Consider the following 21,636-nt stretch of genomic DNA (forward strand, 5'->3'; position numbering starts at 1 on the left):
AAGACTTTAAAAATATATTGTATAAATATATATTAAATAATATAATTTCCACTGGACTTTATTAATGAACTCAAGAGAAATAGATATAATATATTTTTCTTCTCATATATATATTTATATACAAATCAACTGTTAAAAAAAATATATATAAAAAAATAAACAAGAAATATAAATGTAATTCATATATTTAGTTACTAAGCATTATGTTTATTCAAACACAGCAATTATTTTTAAATCAAACACTTTTAGAACATATACGAATCAAATAAATCTAAAACATCGGTATTTGGCAAGACCAAATTTGCCTTATTAAATGCACCATTAAAAATATTTCCGGACACACAATGGCATTTGAAGATTTGCCAAAATATTTGTATTCGCTATTAGGCATAAAGTACCGTTTATGCAGTCCAAAGACGAGACTCCGAAAATAAGGGTGGAAAAAGATAGCCCTATTTGGTGACTCTGCTATGTTGGGTTGTTAGTTGCAAAATCTTGAGCAAAAGTTAGCGTTAGAAATTGCCCAGAAAAAATGTACGCTAGAAATTCCCCTGCCAAATAAAATCCCCACTCAAGCATTGCACAACGAAGGTTTTTGCCTTTGCTATAAGATTTCAACTGAGGATTGTGAAGCAGCTAAACAATTTTAGATTTTAGATCATCTAAGTAAAGCAATCGAACTAATTTAAAATATTTGAGCTGCAAATTGCATTTGTTAAGTTGTTGTTTATATGTGGTGTGTCAAATCAAAGTCTAAAAGTTATTTGATGATTAAGAATGATTTTTGCTTTTGGCTCTATCAAAAATAATTATATATAACAATTTAGATTATGCTAATCAAAGCTAAATCTATTCCATCTACTTGCCTTACTCAAAATTAATTTTGTTCTACAATAAAGTGATTTAATGACATACAAACACACAAGCTTTACCACGTCGCTGATACACAATTAAATATATAATCAAGATATACTTTATTACTAAAGAGAGCTTGCTTACTCACGCCGATAACGAGACACGAGCCCAATAGAAGACATACGTATAGATTGAACTACACCCGATATAAATTTTATATTTATATTTATTTATTGTGTGCGTGTGTGTGTATCCGGTTAACCCGTTCGAGCATGCGTAGAACACACTCATGTATGTATATTTATATATATGTTAAGTATATATTTGCTTATACACACGTGTAGACTAACAAATAACATATAGCTGCTAATCACATATATAGATAGACTAACATATAGTATAAAGTCTCTCAATTTCTTCTAAAGTTTTGCTTAGCCAAACCGCAGAAATAGCTTAGGCAACAAATGCTTATGTGCTCTTCAAATAATACATGCATCCTACTGTAGAACAAAGAATAAATAATATACTATAACAAATACAAAATTATATAAGTAAACAAAACGTGCTTAAACTCGAATTGTTTTCCTACTACAATCCGTTTTTTTTTCGACTATTCATATTTGTTATTCATATCTGGTATACTCATCTGCTTAAAAAATTTAACCAGCAATAGTTGCAAAAACATATAAACTGTCTTACGTCGCATTTTTGTCAAATATTCTCTAACTAAACTCTGCTTTTTAATTTGTTCAGACACAATTATTTCAGCCAATGCTAGAGTATGTAAATAAACAATAATGACTAGACTTAAAACTGAATTGATAATACGCTCAAAATCACACGAGAAATTTTTCAAACTTGTTTGTGACATCATTGAATGCACAGTGGCACAAGAACTAAAGGAAATTTTGTTGACATTTTACGTTTGATATAATTAAGAATTAATTTAATTAAATTAAATTTTCACTTGAAACATTTTTGATATCTTTTGCTTGTAGCATATTTAATTGTTTGTTTTTTTCTAAGAATTTTATGCACAATTTAAAAAAATTAATTTAAATTGAAATAAAAAATTATATCATTATAATTTTTTTTATACTTTTTTATATTTTTTTATTTTTTTATTAACAAAGACAAAAAATATTTTGAACAATTTATGTTACTTTTTTATTTATTTAGTTATATATTATTTTTTTTATATGCCACATTTTTTTTTACATTTCTTCAGCCTCCAAAACTCTGCCTCATTGTGCGCTGATTTATGCATGATGACACCACAGTCGAAGAGAGAGCCACATTAGTGCGAAAAGCTACGACTAAAATGGCCCTCAGCAAATTTATCAGTATATAATGTCGTGTTTTTAGCACACATACAATCAGTTGCGGTTGAAAAGTCGTCAAGACACCTGCTTGGAAATGGTGATCATAAAGAATGTGGAAAACATATCGGTGCCGGAGTATCTGAATGAAGGCTTCTTTGTGGATGCCCTAGAGGATGGTTTGCGCGAATCGAAAATCAAACTGCACGAGATCAATTTCGAGTGGGGCAGTAATCCGGGTGATAATTACTGTTCGGCGATTTATCGGGTGCTGTTGAAGTTCGCGCGTTGTCTCGAGGCCAAAGAGTCGGAAAAAAGTGAGCAGCTATCGCTGATTGTGAAAACAATTCCGATCACAGAGGAGACAAAGTTTTTAGAGGATGTCAAGGTGTTCATCAAAGAAAAGCAGACCTATACGGATATATTGCCGCGCCTGGAAGTGCTTTCCAATGGCGATCGATTTGGTGCCAAGTGAGTTGTCGAAAACCGTCTAAAAGAAAACCCTAGAGTCTCATGGAAATTATATTCCAGATATTATTATTCCGTTAAGACGCCAATGCAGACAATTGTCTTTAATGACCTGAAAGTCGATGGCTACAAATTGGCATCGTGCGGAGCCAGTTTAGATTGGGAGCATGCCTCACTGATTCTACAGCAGCTGGGCAAACTGCATGCCACCTCCATGGTCTTGGCCAAAAAGGTAATAAATGCCATGCTGTAAATACTTATAGATAGCCACTTTATGCCTTACTCCAAACAGGATCCGGAAATTGTTAAGCAATATCATGGCGGCATGCTGAGCGAGGCAACTCTAATCGAATCTGACACATTTGAGAGTATGTTTGGTGGCTTCCTAAAGGGCCTCATCAAAGTTGCATCCACCTGGTCGGGCTACGAAAAGATCACAAAGAACTTGCAACGCTTTTCGGACAACTTCAAAAACGTTTGTGTGGCTGCCGCGAAACCGAAGCCAGATGATCGTTATGTAGTGCTCAACCATGGTGATTTGTGGACAAATAATTTTATGTACGCCTACGATGATGAGGCACAGCCCGAGCTACCCACTCGCGTCATATTCGTGGACTTTCAGCTCAGTTTCTACGGCAGTCCAGCCTGCGACTTGAACTTCTTTCTGAATTCAAGTGTCAAGCTGGAGTTGCTGCAGCAGCGGCGAGAGGATCTGATCAAGGTCTATTACGAAACATTCCGTGACGCCTTGGAGTACGCACGCTTCGACAAAATACCCAGCTACGAGGACTTACTTTGGGAGCTGCGCAGCCGAGAGACCTACGGTCTATTTGCCCTATTCGGCTTTCTGCCCATCATAACAATGCCAAAGGAACTGGCCAAGGACAACAGCATTGAGAACATGCAGGATGAGAGCTTCAAGCAAAAGCAGTTGGACACAATTTTCTCGCAAAGCTTTCTCAACGATCATCACAAATGGTCGTTGAAGCGCGCCCAAGAACTGGGCGTCTTTGATGACTACTAGACAAAAGCTCTATTTGGAATCGAGGGTTCAACAACCTGAATTTAACGCATAGATGGCTATAAAGACGCTTCCACAATGGACTGTCCAGCTGTATGTCTGAAGGGTTTATTCTTATGTCATACTTGATTTAGCTTTTTATAGACCAGAGTTCAATTAAAATGATCTAACGTAGCTGCGCTACTCAACTGAATCTAATGAATTTTTTATTCTGTTGCCTATGTTTAGCAATCTGTATACAAGAGCGATAACAACATGGAAATAAAACAAAATAGACCAAATTTGGGCGTTATTATGCCGCTGATAACGAAATAGCCGAAACAAAACTTAAAACACTGATTACGTTGAGTGCCTACGACAATAATAAAGGCAGATAATGTTTATACTGATTGCCAGTGAGCTGCATTCGTATTTTTTCATTTACTCGCTGATTATGCAAAAAATAAAAAATAAAACAAGTTTTAGTTACTCAACTACACCTCAACTACAAATTTATTTATCTTTTTCATTAGTTCAAACCCATGTTGAATGGGTTTTGTAACAAAGTCTATGACAGGCAGAAGGAGGCGTGGCATATCCTATAAAGTATTTATATATTTTTATACTCTTGACTAGGACGGCGAGGCAGATCTAGCCGTATTCAGCTTTTCTTCTCCCGAACTTTTAAAAATGTATTTCAAATACTAAAGACTTGTGCTTTACACATCTCGATGTTATTCTTACGCTCTGAAATTAGATTTAGACAGTCTATCTAGAAGAAAAGTTATTCAACAATTTATTTTCCATAAGAACAGCTAGCTGATGTGTGTGTGTGTGCATGTGTGTCTGTGTGTGTTTTGGTTGTTTGCTTTAAAGGAATGTTCAGGGTATCTGCTAGTCGGCTGCTCCCGTCTACTAGTTGCTATTCTCAGTTGTCAATAGATAAGGAAAAAGGCAAAATTTTTTAATTTTTTAATATTAATATATGTAGGATATATATATATATATACCTATATATATAGGTATATATATAATGCACCACTATGCACTTAAATATTAAAAAATTAAATTATATATATATATATATATATATATATATATATATATATATATATATATTTATTTATTTATTATTTTATAAATATTAAGTTATTTTTTTAATTTATATATTTTATAGAAACATTTGAATTGCTTTTGAGAGAACGAGATTGTTTAGCTAACTGGAAAAATTTATTTCTAATTTAAATATCATATTCGTGTTATTAACAAATAAATATAAATATGAAATCAAAATGATAACAAATGTAAAATAGGTAAAAAATTCATTTCTATAAGATAAAACAGGTCAACAAAATTTATTTAAATTTACTAAACACAATTTAGACTACAATTTGTCTATTTATCACGCCAGCTCTTAGCGATTAATTAAAAAAAAACTGAAAGTGGAAATAAAATTGAATGAATTTAGCAAATTCTAAAAAAATTAAAGCCATTCGCTAGCATTCAATAAATTCTTAAACTATCTGAGATGTCCCACTTAACAAAGCTAAGCCAATATTAATTTTGAAATGAAAATGTTTGATTGGAGTTCAGCTTTTGTAGAGTGCATCAAAAGCAGCCACCGCTAATCCAACGTCGAGACATCGAATGCATTTCCATTGAGCCAATCAAGTGGCGAGCAGATGCACCCAAAGACGTTCCATTGGGGTTAATTGGAACTGAACTAACCGGATACTTTGATTTTGTATATAAAGCGTTCGGTCAACACGTCGAACTGATTCAAAGCCAAACATAATGTCGGGTACAACGGACACGCTGCCGCTTTACTTAACGCCACAGTTCTTCAGGCGCAGCCTGGAGCACGGCCTGCAGCAGCAGGACTTAAAAGTTCTGGACGTCCAGCTGACCGATCTGACGCGCGGCGGCGAGAACTACTGCAGTAACATATATCGAGCGAGTGTCAAGTACGAGACAGCCGAACGCAAGCAGTTGCACTGTTCGCTGATTGTCAAGTGCATGCCAGCCGAGAAGCAGGCTATACTGGCACGCCTGCACATCTATAGCAAGGAGACCGTCTTCTACCTGCACATCAAGCCAAAGCTGGAGGCGCTCATGTGGCGTTCGGTTGCACACGAAGAACCCTGGACCTTGGGCGCCAGGTGAATCAAGTTTAGATAAAGCAACTATGATAAGGGCTTCGTAACTAAGGCAATTAATAATACGAATTTCCATACTTCACATTTGTCTAAATCTGACTGCTCTGTCTAAACAAATATAATGTGGCTCTGAGGAACAAACTTAATCTAAGCTTGTTATAGAGTGTAGATAGAGCCTAGAGAATTGTAGATTTGGTGTCTCTAACCTTTTTATAGCTCGAGTCGAGCTGAAGCTTAGTGAATTATATATTTGGTATATTAGACACTTTTTGATCTGATTATATACATTCCCTGCGCAGGCACTACTACTCAACTACGCAGCCCGAGCAGACCATTATATTTGAGGACCTGTGCTGTGAGGGTTATCAGCTGAAATGCCGACAGCTGGGCCTGGATGCGGCTCATGCGATGTTGGTGATGCGTAAGCTGGCCGAGTATCATGCCCTGACTATGATCATGGCCGATCATGAGCCCGAAACCGTGATAGATCGCTATCCATTTGGACTGCTGCACATGGATGCCATCAAGTCGGAGCCCTTTAAGCTGCTCTTTGGCACTCAGCTGCTTAAGCTGGCGGCGTTGATCAGTGATTGTGAGGGGTTTGGCTCAATAACGCGCAAACTCTATCGCTATCATGAACATTTTACGGAACGTGTGCTCAAATCGGTTTACCCACTGCGAGGCGTTTATAATGTGCTCAACCACGGGGATCTGTGGATAAACAACATATTCTTCAAGTACGATGAGCACAGCAAGGTGCAGCAGGTGAAAATTGTGAGTGCTCAACATAAGGTTTCATAGACACGCCCGACTTATGCACGTTTTCTGGCAGATTGACTTTCAGCTGTGCTTCTATGGCAGCCTGGGCTTCGATGTGAACTACTTTCTCAATACCAGCCTGGAGCTGGATGTGCTTAAGACGAAGCGTCAACAGCTGATTGATGGATATTTTGATGCATTGTTGGATTGCTTGAAGCAGCTGCCCTGGCGCAAGCCATTGCCCAAATATGACGATATTATGGCCGAGATACGTGAACGCGAGGCTTATGGATTTTTTGTCGCCTTTGGGTTCTTTCCGCTCATGAGCATGATCGGCGTCGACTCGGAGGACAACTCATTGAAGAACTTTCACGATGAGGAGTTCGCCAGGCAGAAAGTGCAGCTCATGTTCGAAGGCAACGCACGCACTCTCGAGAGTCTCAAGTTCACATTGCAGCGTTTAGATGATTTGCAAGTCTTCGACTGAAGGCAACGGGCAGCGAATGCATTTCGTTATTCAAAGCGGTTCAAATACATTAGAAATTGCATCATTCTTTCAATTGAGTCTCAACTGTTTTTCGATTATTTTGTGAATTTATTACTTAAGGCCCGGGTTCACAAATAGTGCAAATTGTTTATTGTTTTAAGCCATGACCAAATGTCATTCTGATTATATAAGATCTTTTCTGATATAGCTGCCGACGTATAATGCAAATTACTATTATAAAGCGTTAAAGCGTGGCAGAGAATCATTTACAAAATAAATAATATATTAGCCAACGACAATAAACGTACCATGCCTTGCCTCTTTCCATATATTTACATACACCTAATATTAATACTAAGCAAAGTTGCAATGCAATTTTATAATATTCAAAATCCTATAATCAAACAGATTCAAAATTGATAATGCACATCAATAATGTGTGAACAATTCCAAATAAATTTGCATTCATCTGCTGTTCAGTTAATTAGCTTTAGTATAAGCCAGCAAGAGTGCAGTAGTTGAAAGTGTCCGACTAGGAGACACCCTGACCACTATTCCACTCAATTGAAATTTGAAATTTGAAACTTGAAACTTGAAGCCATAGCTAAAAAGTTTGATAATCGAGCTGACTTGGCTAGTGATTCCAATCAAGAATACATATAATACTTTGAGTTCTCCCATGCCCGGTTACATATACTATAACCACAAATCTAGAATGCTTGCAGCTTCGATTGTCAATGGGTTTAGTTTATATATAATATTTCATATCATCGCCGCTGTCTGGGGAATGATTTATTCAAAAGATTGTGAACTCTTTAATCACTTGGCTTATCGCTCAGCGTGAATCCGACACAAATTATAATTAGCCGAGTCTAGAGATTGATCTGGGACTAAGCAGTTGAGCTGGGTACGTACCAAACGTGGAATATTGTCTAAAATATTAAAATTGAGAAGTTAAATATGTTAGGTAATTAAAACGTCATTTGGGCTATTGAAATGTGGCGAAAACAACTTAAAAAATAATTATAGATAATTATAAACTGCCAAAGACTTCAAGCTGATTCGAATTAAATAAAATTGCTTCTCTGAAAGACAAAGCGAGAATGGCATATCAGAGCCAGAGACGTGAGAAAAATATTAGAATATCTGAGATGCAACTCGACTCGACCGAGAGTCAAGTGAAATGGCTAAAGATTACGCTGATCGTAGATATAAACTGAAAAGTGGGTGGGCCGCGATACATCAATTTGCGCATGACAAACTATCAATCCCAACCAAACCAGTCAGCGGGAGAAACTAATAAAACGTATTTGGCTAAATTAAATAACTGGTTTCGCGACAGTTACTGTGCGTGCGGTACATAAGTGATTTAAAAGGTCGCGTGTTAGACTTTATATTTACAGAAAGAGACAAGCAGGCGCTATTGTCGACTATTAAATGAAATTATATTCATTTATATATATATATAAATTAGTGTTATATATAGACATATACTATTAATTACGTGAATTCAAAATAAACAGACGTTTCTATGTGTAAATCCATATAAAATGCCGAACGATTCGTTGAAGCTTTTCAAACCAGTCGAGATCTCAACATGTGCAGCATTGTCTACGATCAGGAAGTGCTAGCAGCGCCGCCCAAGCATTTGGATGTGCCCTTCTTCGAGGAGGTGCTGGAGACAGCGATGCGCACTTCCCATGTCCAGCTGCTGGGGATTCACTGCGGCCTGGGCAGCAGCACCGGCGAGAACTATTGCAGTCAAATCTATCGCGTCAAATTGACCTACAGGCGACAAGATGGGACGACCGCTGAGAAGGACCAGCAGTTGGGTGTGATTGTGAAGAGCATACCGCGCATCGACTCTGTGGAGTTCATCGCGGACTTGCAGGTGTACCTAAAGGAAAAGATCACGTACTACGAACTGCTGCCACGACTCGAACTGCTGATGAAATGCAAAAGACGCTTTGGCCCCAAGTAATCAGCATCTCAAACTAATCTGAAGCAGATGCATGACTAGATAAAGTTCTCCTTTCAGGCTCTATCAGTGCATGAAACAGCCAGAGAACACGTTGGTCTTCGAAGATCTTGGCCGGCTGGACTATATGATGGGCTCACGGGAAACGGGCTTGGATGAGGCGCATGCTGGTCTGGTTATGGAACGACTAGCGGAATTCCATGCCGCCTCAATGGCGCTGGCAGTGCTGGTAAGCGAGAAGAATACAAAGCTGCCAGGGCTACATAGGAAAAAGGAAACTCTATAATGAAAGACGGTCGGTATTGACAGTCTAAAAAATACAAAGAGATCGATAGGTCAAGTAGAGAGCATAGAAGATTCTTGAAGACTCTCATCCGTATCCCTAAAATCTCAAAGATTCCATTTCTTTTCTTGTCTCGTAGACTCTCCTCATTAGTTTGCTTCATGACTTTTAGACTTATATGATAAGTTTCAGTTCTCTAATGCTTAAATGTTTTCTTTATCTGTTATACTTATTTAACCTGCTATAGAAATTTATTTTATTTTATGCTCTTGTCCAAAAGATCTGTGTTTATTCAAATGAATCGCTCGTTTTTTGAAGTAAGCTCTAGATCCAATCTTATTTTTCCATATACATAAAATCATAAAAAATACTTAATATATCTAAAAGTTTAAATAACATTGCAAACATTTTTTATTATTATTTATTTTGACAAAGTTTCATTATATATTGTGACATAATATAATAGGAAAGCAGTATGATATGTTTTAAATCAAGGGCTTATATTTACCCGAGTTATTATCTAATATTTTAATAGATGAATCTTCATACTTATTGAAATATATTCTTAAATCAAATCTTATATCTAAAAGCTAGGAAAAGCTTTCGTATGTTTTGATCTGTATATATATATAACTATAATAAATACTGCATGTGAGACTAGTTTGCTTAAAAAGGAATCCATATCCAATCCCTGAAAATCAAAGCTCAAGACTTTCCTCTAACTTTTGCTTTTCCTTCCTTTAACATTTCCCATTAGGACCCGGAAATCTTTAAGGCCTATGGCGATGGCATGCTATCACCACATGGCCTGAACAAAGACGACGGCCTGCTGATGCGTTTCTTTGCCGGCAATGGACAACAGCTGCATAAGCTGGTCAGCAGCTGGCCGGGCTATGAGCGCATTGCGGGCAAAATAGGCAAATACATGGAGCAGCAGCGGGTGAATTTGGTGCGTGCCCAGGCGCCAGTGGACAAGGAGATCAAAGTGCTAAATCATGGCGATCTGTGGGTGAACAATATGCTATTCAAGTACAATGGAACGCAGCAGCTACAGGATGTGATCTTCATAGACTTTCAGCTGAGTGTTTGGGGCAGTCCCGGCATAGATCTGAACTACTTTTTCTACACCAGCCTGAGCTTGGATGTGCTCAAGCACAAGCGGCCGCAGCTGGTCAAAGTCTATCATAATCGTCTGGCCGACACGTTGCTCAATCTGGATATGGGCGTGCCGGTGCCCAGCTATGAGCAGCTGCTGGCCGAGGTGCACCGGCGAGAGAGCTATGGGTTTTTCGCCAATTACGGTATACTGCCTACAATTAGCCAGGACAAGGCCCAAACCGCGGACAATAATCTGGAGAGCTTCAGCGACGCAGATTTTGCCCAGAAGAAAACCGAGCAAATGTTTGCCTCCAAGCGTTTGGCCGAGACGCTGCGCTATACTTTGCCGCATTTCGAGCGAGCGGGTGTTTTGGATTAAATAATAAGAGTAGATGGGTGCGCACTCACCTGGAGAAGTGTTTTAGCTTAGTTTACATATATTGCACATGTATTTACAAATTAAAATAGTTTTCCAATAAATTTACGCGCACTTTTCAATTTTTCACTTGTTGCTTCTCTTTCGCAGTTACCGTTGCACAGCAGCGCTGCCAGACAGTCGAATGTAATAGGTTTAGGCATGCAAAGTTAACATTAACATCGCATGTTAGTTAACAAAAATTAAATAAGGCATGTTAAATTTTTAACATTTATTGTTCGGAAAATAAAATACAATTTTATATATTTATTTAAAATTGCACAAATCATTATCATTTGTATTATGAAATCACCAATAAAAATATGTATACAAATTAACTGAGCGCATGGCTTCAGAACACTTCAGTTAGTTGCACACATACAAAACTACTTAGAATACAATTAAAATCATTATTATTATAATTAACATCATCGAATAATTTTACACAACAATTAAAAGGCATCGTATACATGTACAGAAGCATATATATACTCATTATCAATCAATTTAGCACTAGAATTAGGTATAAACGTTACTTAAACGCTTGTTTGTTGAACCGAAGCTGAAGTTCCCAAACCGATTTATATAATTAATTTATATAGCCTTATAAACTAAAACGACTTTACGCTTATATAAATGTGTGGCTTCTAGTTGATCTTTTTCTGTTGTTTTCATTGCTTTCATTATTATAGTTCCGTGACTGTGACTCATGCAGCGAGATAGAGAGGACGTTTGAATAATGCGCACCACGATTAGCTCCAGACATCGGCCGAATAGCGTTTCTGAGCCTCCATTTTCTTCAGATACTGCACAGCATCCGCCTCACTCATGTTGCCCTTGGTGGACAAGATTTTCGTTAGAATATTTCTAACATCCACAGCCATATTCTTGGCATCGCTAGAAAAAAACAATAGAAACTTGTGTAAATTTAAGGCAAGTGATTCAAAGTTACACGGAAATTTACCCGCAAATATAGAAATGTCCCTTCTTTTCGCCAATCACATCCCATATCAGATCGGCATCCTGCTCCAGCAAATGCTGCACATAAATCTTCTTAGCCTGGTCACGGGAGAAGGCCGTCTTCAGGGTGAGCGTGCCCTTCTTCACCCAGTCGTCGAGCTCGGACTCGTAGATGTAGTCTTCGGTGCTCTTGCGGCAGCCGAAGTAAAGCACCGACTCGCCAACCGTTTTGCCCTCATCACGCAAATACTGACGTTCCTGGATGAAGCCACGGAACGGAGCCAGCCCAGTGCCCGGACCAACCATAATGATTGGCGTCTCTGGTTTAGTGGGCAGCCGGAATTGCGATTTGCGTATGAATACGGGCACCTTGACCTCCTCGCCACCCGTCGGCTGTTTGTTCTTTAAATATGTGGTTGCCACGCCCTTGTTGATACGACCCGTGGGCGTCTTGTATTCGACCAGCACAGCGGTCACATGAACATCCGTTGGATGCAGCTTGGCCGACGAAGAAATGGAATAGTAACGTGGCTGCAGACGCGGCAACAGTTCACAAACGTGATCCAAAGGCGGCTTACAGGACTTGATGTCCTCCAGTATGTGCACCACGTTGCGACAGGCATCCTGTATCCAGCTCTGATACTTCTCCTTGCCCTCGGGGGCCAGCGAGGCCATGCTGCGCAGCAGCTCCTTGTCCGCTTCGTCCGTGCAGTACTCGGCTAACTCCTTGAGTATATGAGTGCGTGGAATGGCTGTTATTTCCAAATAGTGTGTTAAGGCCGTGCGATAGGTAGTGGGGCAGGGGAATGGATGCTTCTTGCTGCTATCCGTATCGGTGTTAATCAATGAGAACACAGTATCCAAGTCTGCATTACACAACTGTCCAAGTTTCTCCACCAGCGACTTGTCGTTGATAGGATACATGGCGACATGATCGCCGGCATCGTAGCGCATCTTCGAGCCCTCAATGTTCAGCTCAATGTGCATGCACGACCGACCGCCGCCTTTGTGCAACTCACGGTTGACGCGTATGGGAGCAAGGAATGGATTCTTGGCATCGAAAGGCGGACGCTGATTCTGCATGGAATGCAGACGCGCAATTTCACCGGTATAAATGCGATCCGGCTGCACATCGGGCTGTTCGAGCAAACGATACTGGCGTATCAGCACCTCCTCGCCGCTGCCCTCAATGCCAAAGTGATCGCAGACCGCGGGCCAGAAACGATCTTTCCACGTGATGAAGTCATCCTCAATGCTAGTAAAGCAAAGCGGAATATAAATACAAAATTAATAGATAATTGTGGGTTTAATTTGAGACACTCACTTGGCATCATCGTCGCCCAGACCCAGTTCGAAGACCCGATTGGCGCCCAGCTCCTCCAAACGCTTGTCCACATAGATGGCCACCTTGTTGTAGTGCTCGTAGGTCTTGTTGCCCAGACCAAATACCTATATGTTGCGAAACAGAAAGCAAAATACAAATTGTTACAAAAGTAATTAGCCACATACAGATAATGTTATTACACCATGCTGAGTCTGTTTGTTGTCTACGCGTGTTGTAGCCTTATTATATAAATTATTTAATAGCCAGAGCAAAGTGCGACCCGTCCACTGACAGCGACGCGTGCCAAGGCCAACAGCGACGCCGGCGCCGGCTAGCGTGCTCAGCATCGTTGTTGTTGCCGCCCAGTTTTCTGTTCCGCAGCAGCCGCCAGTGCATACGTATCACATGGCAATATTTTTCATTCAGCAAACTTGAATTATTTCAATTATGAAAACATTTCGCATCGCAAACAGTAAACAATATTGCGCAACAGTTGTGCGAGCGATGTATGTGCACGTTTCTTCGCAACAGCTGTTACGCGTCAGTGTGACCAACTAACATGACTGATAGACCACGCTACGCATTTAACAGAATGACAGCCACAAGGTGAACGAGACTTAACAGGAACTAACTATGACGTCACAAACGGACGTCCGCTTAACAGAAGCTTAATTTTAAATGCAACAAAATTAAAAACACATTGAAAAACTGAACTACAAAATAAAAGTAATAATAGTAATAGCATTGAAATGTCTGTGATGGGAATAAATGTTATGTTGTGGCAATATAAAAATAATTATTTTGTCATTTGGAATATCTGAAATATTTTTTTAATTTTATCTGCTGTGGCTGCTAGAAAAAGGTTTAATTTATTATCAACTCTAAATATCTTTTGTTAAAATTAATAATTAACAATTTAAGAAATCTTTTCAGAAAATGTAAAAATAAAAAATATTCCATTTTTATCACATATACGTTTCAACTTTAACGAGTGACTACTGTTATTCAAGCTGTCTCCCTCCCTCTTATATATTTATATATACAGTTATAATCGATGACTAATATGATTCTGCCTATCTTACTCTTTGAGTGTATTTAGGGTATATCTATAATGACTACTGTTGATTCTCTTCGTCGCACGCTCTCTCCCTCTCTGTCTAAAATATCAATTAGTTCAGTAATAATCTATAATTACCGTCCTTCCAGCTTATTTGAAACGCTTGACAGATTTCATTTCTCACTCAACGACAATCAATTTCGCTGTACACCGCTGATAGAACGCATTGATTTTACTATTGAATATTAATATGTGCATATAATATAAATATATATATATTGATAAGCTAGAATAAAAAAGCAGCGTTTCGCTTATTACACAGCTTGTCTAGATTGTAGTGGAATTAGATAAGCAAACGCTATCTGCATGTGCCACTGCTCGATAAGAAGTGCGAGTTTCGCGCGTCCCTGAATTTTAATCGACGCTTAGAGACCAGGAAACATATGCCTTATCAGAATGCCTAGTAAGGTAACTGTACACTTACCGCGTAATTGAGACCCGTTAAATCGACATCGCCGTTGGTGATCCACTCGTAGAACTCCATGGCATTGTCCGTGGGATCGCCCTCGCCGTAGGTGGCCAAGCAGAAGACGGCCAAAGAGTTCTCAATATCCTTCAGCTGCAGCAGTTCCTCCATGTCGCATTCCTCGGGATCGGCGACCATGCCCTTGAGCCGATACCGAATACCCTCTTTGGCCAAACGGCCGGCAAACTCCTCGCCAGTGCCCGTCTGCGAGCCATAGAAGACAACCAAACTGCGGCCAGAGGTTTTTAGCTTCTTAATAAACGAATTATCTGTCGCCGAGGTGGTGCACACTGTGGTTGGCCTGTAGTGGAGCAAGCGGAGGCATTCAATATTTCTGTTTAGAATAGTTGCTTATAGAGGTTACTCACTGTATGGAATAGCTGCGCACGGGCTCCTCCTCCTTCTTGCGGCTGCGCAGAAAGTAGAAGGCCGCACCGCCGATCAGCACCGCCAGCAGTGCCACATCCAGCAGTCCCAGGAAGGGCTCATCACCGGTAGCAGCAGCAGCAGCTGCTCCGGCTACATCAATGGGTGCCTGCTCACTGGCCATGGTCTAAGGTCTGACTGCAAAAAAATGGAAAGGGAAATATATAACAAAAAATATAAAAAAACGCGTGATAGTTTCGGCTTTGCATACACTTTACACAAACTCTAGCTCAAGGGGGCAGATTGAGTGGACGGGGGGCTAAACAGTGTCTTCTACACATTTACATATCGCACTTTGAGCACGCACCTAATGTATGCCACGTATGCCACACACTGTCACACACAATTGAATAGAACTCTCTCTAATGCGCAAACAGTTTTGGAGCTATTTGCATGCGCCTAACGGCAAAAAAAATAAATAAATAACAAAATCAACGCGCTTCCGCACTTGTTCTAACGGTAAACGGCGCGTCATAGCACCATCTCATTCTAACGCATATCAGCTCGCATTGACATTGACACCAAGTGAAACCCGTTTTCAAATTGTTTCTGATCTGCCTAGCCGTCTGTCTTATGACACACACAAACACACATGCGCTCTGGTATTTACGATTGTTAATATGTTTTTAATTACATTTCAAATTCGCTTTAATTGATGCACAATATAGACACCCGCGCGTTAACAGTCAACTTAATGCGCATTGTCCGTTCGCTCACCTTCGTCTGTGCGGCTTAACAGCGCACTGTTAACTAACAGCCAACCCCATAACTGACAACAGTTTTTATGCGAAAAACGCATTCGCTTATCAGCAACAGACGCTCAGCACGAATTTCTCAAAGAGAGAATGAGTGAGTGAGAGCGAGAGATAAGAGCTCGTAGACTTCGAAAATGATGAAAATTTCAAATTTCTTTTGGCAACCTAATGCTGGGTGTAAACAAAAGGAAAGATAACTCAGTTGACTACACAAAGTACTATTTCAAAAACTCGGGTTATATTTACGTTATTGTTGACATTGTTTCAACCAAAATATATTCACACATGACGGAATTGATTACGTCAGTGTTAAATATATTACATACACTGTGTACACACATCTATACAGATATATATACACATATAGTCCATTCTAAAGCTCAATAACCTTTAGATAACGGGTTTGCTAGTATACTATAAAAATGCATAATGTAATTAAGTTAACTCGTTAAGATATTGAAATGTTTAAAAAGATTATACGAAACAAAGTTCTTATTTATACAGTAATAGCTCAATAAATGCAACCAAACAAAAAACCTTGTAGCCATATCGATTGTATTCGTGAATACAAAATCTAGTTTCTTTGCATTATTTACAACAAATTTGTGCTATTTTTTTTTAGAATATTATTGAATATATTTGAATGTTTGTGGAATTAGTAATGAAATAAGTCTACAGTAAGCAGCCACTCTGAGATGAATACAATTTTTATTTTGAAATTTAAAATCAGGAAATTTCAGCTTAGATCTTAAACTTATAAATAAAGAAAAACAAATTTAAATAAAAAAAATAATCTATTTTTTGAATAAATTTATTTTGCTGAACCTATATTTTTTATAAGATAAATGAAAATGAGTTTTTATTCTCATTTTCACTTAAATTTTTTTTTTTTTTTTTTTTTTTTTATTATATTAACATTTATAATTATAAGAACATTGTATTTTAAAATTGCTCAAATATAATATTAATAAAATTTAATGTGAAATTTATAAATATGTATATGTATATATACAAATAATAACCTTTTTTTCAAGCAAAATAATGTTTTTATTATTTCTTATCAAATTGTTTATTAAAAATTATTAATATTAAAAATAAGACTCATTTTTTAATTTCACTTTTTAATATCGGAAACGTTGATCTCTACCCGACATTTTAGGACTATAAAAAATATATATACAAACAGGCAAGCAGACAGACAGAGACATAATAAACACGTTGGCTTTGCACCTTGAATTTTGAGCAGGTTTCTTAATGTCTAATGTGTTTTTGGACTACGTGCGTTTGTATTAGTGCTTTGAAAACATTCGTGCAATATTTTAGTTCTTGTTGCTGTGGTCAGCAAATGGCAAAAAAATAAATATTAAACAATTTCCGAACCGCGGCGAGGCGACGGCGTCGACACGTATGCAAATCGTACCCGGCCGTGGTTTAGTGCTCCGTATCTTTCACAAGTTGCCATTAAAAATGAAAAAGGTGTTCAATGGTTAATCGACTCAAGCCAAAAGACAAAAAACAAAAACAAAAACAACATGAAATAGTAGACAGCTGCGGAAAAACTGACTTAAGTTTTGTAGGTCAGAAATGGGCAGGCAAGGTGTGTGTATGTGTGTGTGGCGTGTGTGTCGTTGAATTTCAAAATTAAAGCTAATTAGCTATATGTTAAAGAAATATTTTGCAATTGTGAAAATGTATAAGTTAATTATATAGGTATTAATAAATTATTATCAGAATTAATGCATAACTGTATTTATCAATTGTAATAATAATAAATATATAATTACATAATAATTTTATACTCCACAATGACAATTAATTATTAGAATCATTTTCTTATAATTTTATATTAATTAATATATAATTAATTAATAAATATTCTAAATTTCAAATTACAGTTTAAATTCCTAAAGAAAACATTTGTTAAATGTTGCAAACATGGCATATAATTATAATATATTTTATATATTTTTTTAAATTTATTCTTATATTTCAAGTACACTATGTTTTTATAATCCTAAAGAGGATATTATTCGTATAATTATTATTTTATTATATTATATAATATACATAATCTTCTCTTTCTTTTATGTAAAAATAGATTCGTACTAGTCTCGTAAATATTAATATATATATATATATATATATATATATATATATATATATATATATATATATATATATATATATATATATATATATATATATATATATATATATATATATAACAAGCAAACAGAAAACTTTAAAAAACTTCTAATACAATTACACTAGTTCTTCAATCATATATATACTCTTGTATCTGACGCAAGCAGTTTGTATAGTTCATTAACATAACTAAATTCTTAATTCGAGCACCTTTGCCCTGTCGTTCAATTTAATCCAACCACAATTAAAACCAACAAAATATATATATTAAAATTTTAGTGCGTAAAGAGATTAGATTGGAACAGAAATTAGTTAGCAAGCCACAGTTAGTTAATAATTAAAAGAAATAACAACTTTAAGAAAATATCAAAAATGTATAGATATATATATATATATATTAATAAATATCAATTGTTAATCAAACTGAAGAAAAAAAACAAAAAAAAGTTTTGAAAAAATTTCTAATATAAAACAAAAAAATAAATATTTAAGAAAAATCCTTTACCAAAGGAGACTTCAAAAATGTTTAATATATTTCAATTTCTCTAAAAGATTCTCAGATTTTATAGATCAATTTATTTTCTTTGCAAATAACGCCAGCACCAAAATTTGAACTAGAATTTACAAACGTTTTTCTAATTTTCGTTAATTTCTAATTAATTTGACAGGTTTTTCATGTTGTACTACGCGACGACTAACCCTAAAATCCCAAACATAGATAATCTTTACTTGAGTTCAGAAAAGCAGCATATATACGTCTCTATATCAGGGTGTTTGGTTTGAAAAGCAAAAAGATTTCTTGCACGCGAATGTTGAGTAAGCAAAAATTGTCCCGCCATAGGGATACTATTAAGTAGCACCATCCGAAAGACTTAAATACGTTTCTACTTAGTGAGTTCATTAAACACAAAACTAAGCATGAATGAGCAAAAAATTGTGTGCGTTCTCTTATCGCTGCAAATTATTGTTGCCGTTTTAAACGTGTTTGTCCAACACAACGGGGCCAAGTCAAGAGTCTGTTTCCATGTGTGTGCGTGTGTAGAGCATTAGATTGAGGCGAGCAAAGACTTGAGACAACCTCGCCAAAACAATAAACCCAATCGCTTGTATTTGTTTCAATGTCAAAGTTACCAGACATACACAAGCATATGAATAGATAGATATATATATAAATATATATACTATAATTTTTTTATATTTCATTTTGATTAATAATACGAAATTGAAGCGATGAATATGTATTTATAGTTAAAAATGTGAGTTATAAAACAAACTTCGTAGTTAGATAAAATGTATTTTGTTACATTAAATATAGTTAGAAATTATTGAACTACAATTTTTAAATAATATATAATACATGAATGAAGGGAATTATGCAATTGTCTGGGACTCAAAACAAGATTTTCAAAGATAACCCTATTCAGTCCAGTTCAAATACCAAGAGGAAGTTGTAAAACCAAAGTGAAAGCTCAGCTTATTATTTTATAGTTAATGAGATTTTGTAAGTTTAGCTTATGACTTATGCAGCCAGGTGGACGATGAGAATAACATTTTATTAGTTTTTTTTTTTCATTTTTAAGCGACTTTATTATTTTTTGGGAGTGTTCTTAATTTAAAAATAAAAGCAAGTAAAATATTTTAATTTATTTTTGGGATTTTTAAGCATAATTCTTATTTTTATTTTCAATTTTAAAATAAGATCTAAAACTTATTTCTATAAAATAAAATACAATTTTCTAAAATTTATTTCTAACATTTTTAAGCATTATATTATATATATATATTATTATATTTTCCTTTAAATTTAAAAATCAAACACGTTAAAAATAGAGTTTTAAAATATTAACATAATAAATTATGCATGTCAAATTTTGAATGGAAATATATATATACCATACAAATGTTATTTTTGTCATCTTTTTAGGTACATTGGAATCTCAAAAATTCGCAATGGCAAGAGCATTTTTTACGAATTACACGTTTTTATGATATGTCGAGATTTTTATTCATTTTCATGATTGGGTCTTATGCGAACGTGTATTTTTTATATATGGACTTAAAACTTGGGAAAAAATCAAACAGTGAGAAGTGAAGGCGACAAAAAGGCAACAACAACAAATTTTGCTTGGCATTACGAATTTTTATTATAATAAACCTGAATTTCAGATAAAAATAAGATTATTTTGCAAGTTTCTATACTATATACATATATCGAATGAGCCTTTTTTGTCCAAATGCTTATATAATATATATTTATTTTTAAAAACATTTAGAAAAATAAAAATGTTCACTAAAAAATTATAAAAGCATGCAATTCAAATACTTGTTGAAATAATTCAACCGTTATTTCGATATCGAAAATCAGCTGTAGAAAACTGATAAGATAGTCGAAAACAGCTGTGCGAAACAACTTTTTGAGACACAATCAGAATGCTTACATCAGATTATGAAAGAACAGAGGTTAATTCAGCTAAATTTGCAGGCGGGTCCTAACACATATTTCGAAATAAATGAACTAGAGAGAATTTATTGAATTAAATTGCTGATGCCGCGTGCTTCAGCAGCGTTTCAAGCGAAAGCAGTGAGAGTGCAAGCGAGATGGCCTAGTATTATGTTACTTCAAAATTTAACGAACATGCAACCTGTTTCGTATAAGAAAACCAAAACCACACAGAAACACATACACATGCGCACTTAACGAAGAAACATCAGTAACAGCAACAGGTAATGAACTTTATACTACGTCAGTAATATTGACTTGTCTCGCTCGCACACACGTAGTCCAGTGTGTACCCACACATGCATACATACATACGCACACGTGTACATTATATATGAGGGCGTGTGTGTGTATGTATACATATATATATATATATATTGATCTCTTGTTGTTGCTGTAACCTTGACCATCAAATGCCGCATACAAAACGAAACGAGCAATCGGCTCAAGATATTTGATATTTTTATGTATCTTAAATGCGTAGAACTTACACTGAATGCGTTGTAAATAAAAACTGAGTGTGTTGCCCCCCGTTCAGACGTTTGTGCATGCGCCTTGTGCGATTTTCTGTTATTGCCTTCTCCTTTTGATTTCGATTTTCCTCTTTTTTTGTTGTACACGTTTAGCGTTGACGTTGCGCGAGCGCTTAATTTGTTTTATTTAGTTAAAGTGGAAGCCACGACGACGGGGACGACAACGACACGGCGACGTCGACGACTGCAGCAGCACCAGCGGCAACAACAACGACAAGGCGCACTTATACATACATATGTATGTAAAATCTATATATGTATGCGTATTTGGCTAATTACTGCACAAAGTTTTCGATGTCGCACAAAAAATCCACCCGTGTCGGTGTACGGCTAAAATTATACTGATTGGCGTGTAAGTAATTGATTAATAGTTTGCACTTAATTCGCTATAATTACTAACACAAAATAAAACCACGTCCGATCGGTAGCTTTAACAAAGCGATACTGTTGTTATTGTTACTCAAGTGGTGCTGCTGTCATTCATCGCAAAACTATCGGTCAGTAAATATACTTAACGAAACTTACTCTGGTAAGCTGAATATGCAGATCGCAAGGGAGCGAGCAAAATATGGGTTCTCTTACCCTAAAGTGA

At 36.5% G+C, this 21,636-nt stretch overlaps 4 protein-coding genes across 7 annotated transcripts; 3 read left to right on the forward strand and 1 right to left on the reverse strand.

Moving 5' to 3' along the window:
- The first annotated feature begins 2,246 nt into the window (after positions 1–2,246).
- Positions 2,247–3,968, forward strand: LOC111602191. Its single transcript, XM_023319153.2, has 3 exons — positions 2,247–2,645; positions 2,706–2,874; positions 2,935–3,968. Exons 1-3 carry the CDS (start codon positions 2,272–2,274, stop codon positions 3,664–3,666), a joined length of 1,275 nt encoding a protein of 424 aa, XP_023174921.2. The 5' UTR covers positions 2,247–2,271; the 3' UTR covers positions 3,667–3,968.
- Positions 3,969–5,295: 1,327 nt separating this feature from the next.
- LOC111602194 lies at positions 5,296–7,334 on the forward strand. The gene is made up of 3 exons (XM_023319156.2): positions 5,296–5,801; positions 6,098–6,572; positions 6,631–7,334. Exons 1-3 carry the CDS (start codon positions 5,437–5,439, stop codon positions 7,042–7,044), a joined length of 1,254 nt encoding a protein of 417 aa, XP_023174924.2. The 5' UTR covers positions 5,296–5,436; the 3' UTR covers positions 7,045–7,334.
- A 586-nt stretch (positions 7,335–7,920) lies between these two features.
- On the forward strand, positions 7,921–10,945 carry LOC111602192. 2 transcript variants are annotated; one of them, XM_023319154.2, is made up of 4 exons: positions 7,921–7,951; positions 8,616–9,021; positions 9,083–9,251; positions 10,063–10,782. In XM_023319154.2, exons 2-4 carry the CDS (start codon positions 8,642–8,644, stop codon positions 10,780–10,782), a joined length of 1,269 nt encoding a protein of 422 aa, XP_023174922.2. In that variant the 5' UTR covers positions 7,921–7,951; positions 8,616–8,641. The 2 variants fall into 2 exon arrangements, with proteins under 2 accessions (XP_023174922.2, XP_023174923.2); XM_023319155.2 differs by lacking the exon at positions 7,921–7,951 and having other exon boundaries at positions 8,642–9,021; positions 10,063–10,945.
- A 530-nt stretch (positions 10,946–11,475) lies between these two features.
- Positions 11,476–21,327, reverse strand: LOC111602381 (NADPH--cytochrome P450 reductase). 3 transcript variants are annotated; one of them, XM_023319400.2, is made up of 6 exons: positions 21,003–21,327; positions 15,054–15,249; positions 14,644–14,986; positions 13,103–13,227; positions 11,783–13,033; positions 11,476–11,715 (listed from the first exon to the last, which is right to left on the reverse strand). In XM_023319400.2, the coding sequence occupies exons 2-6, from the start codon at positions 15,233–15,235 to the stop codon at positions 11,571–11,573; spliced, it is 2,046 nt and encodes a 681-aa protein (XP_023175168.2). In that variant the 5' UTR covers positions 15,236–15,249; positions 21,003–21,327; the 3' UTR covers positions 11,476–11,570. The 3 variants fall into 3 exon arrangements, with proteins under 3 accessions (XP_023175168.2, XP_023175169.2, XP_023175170.2); XM_023319401.2 differs by lacking the exon at positions 21,003–21,327 and adding an exon at positions 15,829–15,845; XM_023319402.2 differs by lacking the exons at positions 14,644–14,986; positions 15,054–15,249; positions 21,003–21,327 and adding an exon at positions 13,303–13,464.
- Between the last annotated feature and the right edge of the window lie 309 nt (positions 21,328–21,636).

This window comes from Drosophila hydei, unplaced genomic scaffold (assembly GCF_003285905.1).
Source record: "Drosophila hydei strain 15085-1641.00,03,60 unplaced genomic scaffold, DhydRS2 tig00000149-arrow-pilon, whole genome shotgun sequence".
Lineage (NCBI taxonomy): Eukaryota > Metazoa > Arthropoda > Insecta > Diptera > Drosophilidae > Drosophila > Drosophila hydei.

Excerpts from the sequence above, each read along its gene's own strand:
- LOC111602191 (XM_023319153.2), top strand. The coding sequence starts at position 2,272 with ATGGTGATCATAAAGAATGTGGAAAACATATCGGTGCCGGAGTATCTG. Across the intron at positions 2,646-2,705 it reads GGCGATCGATTTGGTGCCAA|ATATTATTATTCCGTTAAGA; the intron begins GTGAGTTGTCGA and ends ATTATATTCCAG. Across the intron at positions 2,875-2,934 it reads CCATGGTCTTGGCCAAAAAG|GATCCGGAAATTGTTAAGCA; the intron begins GTAATAAATGCC and ends TACTCCAAACAG.
- LOC111602194 (XM_023319156.2), top strand. The coding sequence starts at position 5,437 with ATGTCGGGTACAACGGACACGCTGCCGCTTTACTTAACGCCACAGTTC. Across the intron at positions 5,802-6,097 it reads CCCTGGACCTTGGGCGCCAG|GCACTACTACTCAACTACGC; the intron begins GTGAATCAAGTT and ends TTCCCTGCGCAG. Across the intron at positions 6,573-6,630 it reads AGGTGCAGCAGGTGAAAATT|ATTGACTTTCAGCTGTGCTT; the intron begins GTGAGTGCTCAA and ends GTTTTCTGGCAG.
- LOC111602192 (XM_023319154.2), top strand. The coding sequence starts at position 8,642 with ATGTGCAGCATTGTCTACGATCAGGAAGTGCTAGCAGCGCCGCCCAAG. Across the intron at positions 9,022-9,082 it reads AAAAGACGCTTTGGCCCCAA|GCTCTATCAGTGCATGAAAC; the intron begins GTAATCAGCATC and ends TTCTCCTTTCAG. Across the intron at positions 9,252-10,062 it reads CAATGGCGCTGGCAGTGCTG|GACCCGGAAATCTTTAAGGC; the intron begins GTAAGCGAGAAG and ends ATTTCCCATTAG.
- LOC111602381 (XM_023319400.2), bottom strand. The coding sequence starts at position 15,235 with ATGGCCAGTGAGCAGGCACCCATTGATGTAGCCGGAGCAGCTGCTGCT. Across the intron at positions 13,228-14,643 it reads TAACGGGTCTCAATTACGCG|GTATTTGGTCTGGGCAACAA; the intron begins GTAAGTGTACAG and ends CGCAACATATAG. Across the intron at positions 11,716-11,782 it reads GGACATTTCTATATTTGCGG|CGATGCCAAGAATATGGCTG; the intron begins GTAAATTTCCGT and ends GTTTTTTTCTAG.